The 8137-nt window shown below is 38.9% G+C and overlaps 2 protein-coding genes across 3 annotated transcripts; both read right to left on the reverse strand.

Moving 5' to 3' along the window:
• Nucleotides 1–47: 47 nt before the first annotated feature.
• Nucleotides 48–4014, reverse strand: lctlb (lactase-like b). Its single transcript, XM_026365074.1, has 14 exons — nucleotides 3888–4014; nucleotides 3579–3739; nucleotides 3403–3490; nucleotides 3186–3295; nucleotides 2978–3106; nucleotides 2790–2885; nucleotides 2658–2712; nucleotides 2403–2564; nucleotides 2043–2320; nucleotides 1795–1921; nucleotides 1504–1703; nucleotides 1239–1302; nucleotides 326–370; nucleotides 48–163 (listed from the first exon to the last, which is right to left on the reverse strand). The coding sequence occupies exons 1-14, from the start codon at nucleotides 4012–4014 to the stop codon at nucleotides 48–50; spliced, it is 1758 nt and encodes a 585-aa protein (XP_026220859.1).
• Nucleotides 4015–5514: 1500 nt separating this feature from the next.
• Nucleotides 5515–7716, reverse strand: snapc5 (small nuclear RNA activating complex, polypeptide 5). Of its 2 annotated transcripts, XM_026365078.1 has the most exons (4): nucleotides 7572–7716; nucleotides 7185–7310; nucleotides 6999–7082; nucleotides 5515–6191 (listed from the first exon to the last, which is right to left on the reverse strand). In XM_026365078.1, the coding sequence occupies exons 2-4, from the start codon at nucleotides 7272–7274 to the stop codon at nucleotides 5988–5990; spliced, it is 378 nt and encodes a 125-aa protein (XP_026220863.1). In that variant the 5' UTR covers nucleotides 7275–7310; nucleotides 7572–7716; the 3' UTR covers nucleotides 5515–5987. The 2 variants fall into 2 exon arrangements, with proteins under 2 accessions (XP_026220863.1, XP_026220862.1); XM_026365077.1 differs by having other exon boundaries at nucleotides 6999–7310.
• Nucleotides 7717–8137: the final 421 nt, after the last annotated feature.

The raw sequence follows: 8137 nt of genomic DNA on the forward strand, positions 1-8137 counted from the left end.
GTGTGTTAATGTGCGTTGAAGTCTGTGATTGTAAACATGCACACTTTCTAGTTCCGCCTCCTCAGCAAGAACATAAGGAAGATGGCAGTGAGCAAAATAGAGAGGGTGCACACCGTGGGAACAACGATCTCAGTTACCATCTCCATGTGGCTGGTCAAAGGGTCTGCAAAGCACACAAACATTAACAACTCACTAGCATTATCATATAGTTCAGTCACTGCTAATGAAGCGAGTAATAATGCTCGAGCACAGCACTCAAAGGGTTAATATTGCTTACTTAAATCATTTTTTATCTATTTTGTAGCCAGCACGAGGGATTTCTTACCATGTATAAGTCTTAGAATATTGGCAGCAGTACTCCGCTGTTCCTCTAATAGAAAAAGAGAAATGACTCAGAGTTGATTATTGGCACTTTAACCCTTTGAGAACTGCATGCAGCTACTGGGGAATATTTCAAAAAGCAGCACCGTCACCATAGCCAGATAACTTCAGAGATCTAACAAGTCTTCTGAAACTATTATTGCCAATAATAAACAATCATGACTGAATTGTGTTTAAATACTCAGGATCACAGAAAGGATTTCTGACAATATTCTTTCTGCTTAAATGTACAGTTTTGCTTTGTGAAATACCCCATGGCCAGAGGTTCACAGTCCTTTGTTAAAAACTTAGTCAGCATGATGCACTGCTTGTAAGTTTTTTTTCAAAGTCACCGTGCAATCAAAAGTTCTGTTCTTGGTTGCAAGCACACCAGTGAAAAATATAGATAATAGAAAATAATGTAAGCAGCACAAGCTTGTTTCAAAAGCAATAATACACCACAGAGGTAAGAGGTATTAGTACAATATAAAACCACACCATCACAAAACAACTTAAGAATTTGATTAATACAAGACATATACCATGAAGTTCTAAACTTCATCATGCACTGGCCAAACCTTTGGCATTTCTGTATGTTCCTTGGATTTTCTTCTAGCTGGAGGGGCAAACAGATACCTCAGATAATCGGATATTTTGTTAATTATGTTACTTTCCAGCATTCTTATTTAGCTAATAATTTGTAGTGTTTTTTTAGTGGTGCTCAAAATCAGCAACACACATACAATTCAAATTATAATTATATAGTTTATGTATCATATTCTAATGTCAGTGTTTGGAATCTTTATTTGTTTACCCCAGCTAGTGATTCACCTCTGATCCTTGACAAGCAAGGTCAGGGATGCTATAGATGAACAAACCTGCAGCCAGGAGCTGGTTGCTAGAAGAACAGGTCTCAACAGCCTTCCTCCTCCAGTTCTCAACCTGTGAGGGTTTACAATGCAATTACACATCATCTGTGACTATGTGGAATAGCAGTGAATGATTAAATTATTCATAATGTCCTAATTGCAGAGGAAAGCCTATGTGTGCAGATCAGTATCTGAAATGTTCTGAAAAAATCTGCTGAGGGAGGAGGATTAAAAGTAAAGAGGTTCTTTGCAGTATCTGTACTGTTTCTCTCACCTCTCTCTGATTGGGGAAACCATTGGAACTGATAATGCGTTTGTAAAACTGAACCGAGGCTTTGGGATAGCGAGGCTTGTTTTTATTCCTGAAGTCCACATAGTATAAGCCAAACCTCTCGGAGTAGCCTTCATCCCACTCAAACTTGTCCAGCAGGGACCATGCAGTGTATCCCTTCACATTGACTCCATCCTTAATAGCTGACACCACAGAGAGCAGAGTGAGTTAAGCACACAAATTTTATCCTAATTTGATTTAATTTTGTTCTACAACATGTTTGAGTTTATTCACCTTTAAGCATCTCATTGATGTAGTCCTTATAATACTGTATCCTCCAGTCATCACACAGCTCTGTGCACAACATCTTCTCAGAGACCCCGTTCTCAGTCACATAAATCACTGGGTTTCCATACTGAGTCTAAATACAGAATGAATCAGTAAATTACTATTATGTAACGTCACTTAAGTGATTCAGTCTGTGTGAGAACATTTCAGGTACAAAACAAATCATTTACGGTGCACTATTAAGCTGGAGTCACCTTGACAAAGTTGAGCAGACGTCTGAAACCCCAGGGCACAGAGTAGAGCCACTCTGACCCAGGGTCAGGCCACCGTGGGTCAACCAGCTCAGCTAGGTCACGGTCAGTGAAGTAGCTGCTGCTGCTGCGGCCTAATGGGTTGTTCTTCTGAGTAATGTAGCGGGTGGTAAAATGACCGATGCCAAGGAAGTCGCAGGTCCCCTTGATGTAGCTCTTCTCCTGGGGGGAAAATGTGGGCAGGCGAGATGTGCCGAGGCCCTGCTGGACACTCTTCCTTCCTACATACACAGTCACCAATAGTGGTTAGTGATTTACCCCGAATGACTAATGTGTAAAATAACTGTTTACACTTGATCTTACCAACGAAGTCTTTCATCACTTGGGGATAGTCTCCATGAAATATAGGTGTGGCAAACCAGCCCACGTAGAATTGGACATATCTCTCAGCTGCTTCGATGTCTTTCTGACTGCTGATATCCACCGGCTCTCCCCAGTCCCCAGACAGAGAGATGCCGATGAGACCTGCAGATGTGAACAGCAGCTGGTAACAGTCAAACAGTATTGTTGAGATGCAAAGAGTGAATAAAGTCAGTGCTTCACTTTCATCTTGTTTACCTTTTTGTTTTGCCCTCCACTGGGTATCATAAGTGTGCCAAACCTTTGCATGTGCCTGTGAACAATTTCAGGTCAAATGAGCTATGGGTTTGCTAATTGTTTTTCATAACTTATATAAATACAATCTCATACCTTGATTATGTGGTGTGCAGCTCTGTAGGCCCCTGTTCCTCTCAGCCTTACTCCAGGAGCATGCTCACCTGTTTCATAGCCTTCAACAGCTACAGACTGTGGTTGAGAAAGTATTAGTTTAATAACAAAATGATAAAATGTAGAATTGATTAAAAAGTAAGCGTTTATATGTGTTATTTTAAACCCACCCATGGATTGTTAAAAGTGATCCAATGCTTGACTCGGTCGCCAAATCTTTCAAAGCACAAGTTGGCAAATTCATTGAAATAGTTGACTATGCTTATATTCTGCCATCCTCCATATTTTTCTTGTAAGACCTAGAAAAGCAGAGAGTTAGGTAGCTCAGTTGTGAAGTAATAGGGTAGTGTGATCGTAGTGTAATGCAAACATACCAACCTGTGGAAGATCCCAGTGATACAGAGTGACAACGGGAGTAATCTTGCTCTCCAGCAGATGATCAATAAGTTCATCATAGTACTGTATTCCTTTTTCATTAACATGGTCGGCTGCAGACGTTGATAAAGGGTTAACAACTCTGTAGATGTATCATTTCATAAAATAGATCATATGTGTGTGTGTGTTAGATGAGTTTCAGTCAACAGCAGATACTCACATTTTATTCCAGTGGGCATGAGTCTGGGCCAGGATATTGAGAAGCGATAGTGGTTAAGCTTCAGCTCCTTCATCAAAGAAACATCATCCTGTACAAAACACAAACAATGAAGTGAAACTTTACTTTTGGTCGATCCGTTTTCTCCACATGCTTCACATCACACTTGATCACCCCACCTTGACTTTGTAATAGCCCTCACAAGACGAATCCCCAGTTTCATTTTGTTGGATTTTGCCTTTCTTGTGAGAGAACACATCCCAGATGCTCAGTCCTTTTCCATCTTTGTCCCAGGCTCCTTCTGTTTGATAGGCTGAACTGCCGGCACCCCACGAAAATCCTAATAAATACAACATCAGTAACGGGCATTCAGCTCTACAGTGACTTCAATGACCAGCTCTGAAGAGTAATAACATCACCATTGACTGGTAATTAAAATGTACTATAGGTAGCACTGTAAAGATAAGAGCAAGTTGTGTGTACAGTACCAACTGGAAAAGTGCCATAATAGAAGGAGCCGTGGTCGTTCTTTGTCCAGTCGAAGTCCTCAGCCGCAGACAGACACAGCACCAACATAAACACATGGCACACACTGAATGCACAGCGGGGCAGCATGGTACTCCTGAGCCTGCAGCACAGTCACTGTCTGGTTCTGCTCCAGTCCCTCGCTGTTGTCTGTGCAAAGACGAGAACCAATTTGCATCAACACTTACTTATGGGTCTAAAGCAAATACCATGCTACATACATATACATGCATGAAAAATGGCTTTTTAAAAACTGTCTGAATGAGTATTGACAAAAAATCTTAATAGAATCACATTAAACTGTCATCAAACAGTCTGGAAGCATCCAATGTGATGCACGATGGGGGGTCCCACATCCCTAACACAGAGCCAAATACCTCTATTCAAACTCAATGGAGTGTAAGCTCATCTTGCTGAGGCACACAGATCCCATACAAACTATGGTTTCACCTCTGTAAGCAAAGTTGATGTTACAGAGGATGATATATATACAGTGCAAAATCACAAGACAAGACAATGAATAATACTACAAAAACGAGCTAAAGAAGGAGATGGGAAATTCTTTGAACCTCATTTCACTAACAAACCTCTCCTCTTTCTATCCATTTACATGCCACCATTGCTTGTCATTAACTTTGTGTCTTTCCTCTCCCCCTAACCTGCCCAGTCTTTTGTCTCTGCTTGTTGATTTGTTTCTTCCATTAAAGTTAGTTCTTCCGTCTCCAGTGTTGCCCAACGCTTTCTCAAGAGAGATTTGTTGGGTTTTCCATGTAACTAAATAAGTTTATAACTCTATTACCGTACTCTAACGTGCCTTGAGAGGATTTTTATTGTGATTTGGCGTAATAGAAATTGAACTAAATTATTTGACAAATACCATTTTTTTATTCAGTGAAAAGTTAATGTCCAGATTTGAGCACACTTCCTCCCTCTTTACATATAATTTTCTGTAAATAATTTCCATTCTAGGTCATTTGGAGTACCACATTAGGTAATTTCATAGTCTAATTAACCTGAAATAAGGATAAACACTGAATTGATCCAATTCATTGCAGTTAGATATTTTGACATTTGTCCAGCAAATATTTTTAATCACTACAAAATCCATAACCATCACTCTATAAAATAAATTTTACAGTAGCAAACATACTAAGTAACACATCCAATAAGCTGCTTACCTTACAAAAAATTCATTTACAGCGGGTGAATGTCCTGAGCCCAACTCCCTGGATAAATGGGAATACTCCTGGACAGCAGACCATGTAGAAAGCTGTATATATCTATTGTTGCACTTTCTATTGTACGTTGCCTGCTGTTGCGCCACCCTTCTCCAGAGCTGTCCCTACTGTCAGGGTCAAAGCTGGTCGTATTGTGACTCACTGTATTGTATTCTAGCTGTTTAGAAAACGCTGAATGCTGGTGAAAAGTGTTTGCACTGCATTACCCATTCTCCAAGGTGTGGTTAGGACAGTATCTATGGTAAATACCTTCACTGAGAAGGAAAAAAAATAAGACTCATTAAATCTGAAAAAACGTCAATGCAAACTGGGGAGCATGTTGGTGTAAAAACAAAGATTGCAGAATGTAGTGCAGTGTACTCTCTGCAAATCATTTTATTTTGTGCTTACAGTTACAATTTCATACAATGCATACACACTATTTTCTCATATGGCCCAGCCATACATTTTCATGCTAACAGACACATCTCAACATTTGATTCTTAGGTGAATTGTTGCACGCCTGCTTATATTCAAAATGCACAGTATGTCTAATATGGCATAAGCACCTAATAATACTGTCTTACTGCATTTCAGTGAGACATTTCCCACAAAACTGTGAATTCTAATATGGTTTGAAATCCTGATGACATGCCTAAAAACAGGCAAGGGAGAGAATACTGTTAGCACCACACATCATTACACTTTATCTCCTAGTCACTCCATCCCAATAAATTACATTTTAGAAATGGTAGTACAAAACAGGTGAACAAATAAACAGCGGTCTGTTTTTATGTAGTTCTTCTTCAGCTGCAAATGCTGAATCCCCACGAAACACTAAGAAACTTAGTACTCATCGTCCTCCTCATCCTCCTCAGGCACAAACTCAATCTGATTGTCATCTTCTTCATCATGTTCTTCGTCTTCATCTTCCTCCTCCTCCTCATCATCTTCCTCCTCCTCCTCCTCCTCCATATCATAATCTACAGCAGCATTCAGTAGCAGTTTGGTTTGATTGATCTCGCTCTCATCATCAGGGTTAATAAAAACCTGAAACATTGAAAATAAACAATAAGCATATAAGTCTTGCAGAGACAGAACTTGAATGGCAGACCTCTAAAAGTAATTATGCAGCGAAAATACTATGATCTCAACATACAGCACCCATTTGATGTTTTTTCCTTTAACAATGTTTCAGCAATATTGCACTGCTGAAATATTGTAATTTCTTGACAATTTGTTTATACGTGTTCATCCTGTGATGGACTTTTGTTTTATTTGAACATAAGCATATATTTGATTCTCACAAATGCAACTTCCAACCTTGCACATTTAAAACATTTAAACTTTTAATTAGCATGTTATCTTAAAATTATTTATACAGAAACTTTAATTGTGATCACATCTGTTATATTAAAGTAAACACTAGAGTGATAAATTATGCAGTTTTTTTAGATAAACCACTAACAACATATTTTAACTTAGGAAGGATACACATTTCTGAATAAAAGAGGTACCGGAAACAAAAAGAACCTTTCTTCTTCACAAGAAAATAGATTAAAAATAACTCAACTTAGCAGCATTTCTACTAAACACCCATACTTGCTCATGTATGCCTTAGTCATATTGTATGTTAACTCTTCTTTTTTCAGTCTTAACCATATTAGTCTGAGTAACCATTCTGTATGAGTGGGCCTGATCAATGAAGTTTCTCAGATCTGCAAACTTTAACTTAACTATTAAATATTGCAACTGGGCAACAGCTTTACCAAAACGTGTTAATGAGAAAAACTTATTATGACATATTGTTACTCTGTGTATTCAGTGGGGTTACCCCTGCTTTTCTCTCTGACCTACCTCGGCTTCTGGAGATAAGCGTTGGGAGCCTCCTTCTTCTTCTGTTTGAGCATTAATTATAGATTTCAAGGCCCCTTCTTCAAACTGAAATGCAAAGGGAACACATAATAAATGCAACTTATGTAATACAAACATGTGCACACCTACACATTCATGTTCTAAACCCTTTGAGGGCCCTACTTTCACCTTCAACCTGTTCAGTTGATCTTGTAACATGACTTTGATTTTCAGGAGAGTCTCCTCTTCCTTCTTCAACTCCTGCAGCCGGCTGTGCATCTTTGCTGGCGCTGCTGCAGTCAGACCATTCCTCAGCTGAAAAGGACGACACAGATACTGATTCTGTTTCCCTTACGAAACTATGTTGATTAAAAAGAGGACGGGCAGTCACTGGTGTTACTTTATACGAAACCTATCGAGCTGTTAACACTAACCTTAAATATATAGAAAGGCTAACTTATCGCCAGATGAGGTTGTTATTATAAGCTAAGTTAGCTAACTAACGTTACAACGGAAAAACAATGTGCTGCCACAAAATGCGATTTTCCAAACATGGACGAATAAACCCGTTATTACCTCTGTTTGTAAATTCTTTCTACGGCTTAATGTCAACGTCAACAGCAGTGATACACACCACAAGGTATTTCCTACAGTTTTATTTCAGATGCTAACTTAGCCACTATGCTACATTTACTGTTACTAGCTGAAGTTTTGTTCCTGTAGTTATGTGGTCACATCCGGACTTGACGTGACTTCAAGGACTGCTCAAAATTTTCAAGGTTCACTGTCGGGATTCAAATGTGAAATATAATCTATGACAGTCCAAGATTTAACGTTACTAACATCATTGACTCATATCAACAAGCAGATTCAGTGATTTTTTTTATTATAGATTTGTTCAGAGTCTCTTTTTTATTCGTTTAGAATCAACATACCTTTTTGTTTAAGTCAGAAATACGACCTTTTTGAGAAGCATTTAAAGGCAGCATTAACAGAGTAGGATCATTGATTACAGCGACATCTGGCGGCGAATGTGTAGCAACGTTACCACTCTGCTCTTAGGGTGAATATTTGGATATTGTTTGACCAAAATGTGTTTTTTAGACGGTAAGACAACCTAGTAGTATTTTAACAATGTACGT

This window comes from Anabas testudineus, chromosome 6, assembly GCF_900324465.2.
Source record: "Anabas testudineus chromosome 6, fAnaTes1.2, whole genome shotgun sequence".
NCBI lineage: Eukaryota > Metazoa > Chordata > Actinopteri > Anabantiformes > Anabantidae > Anabas > Anabas testudineus.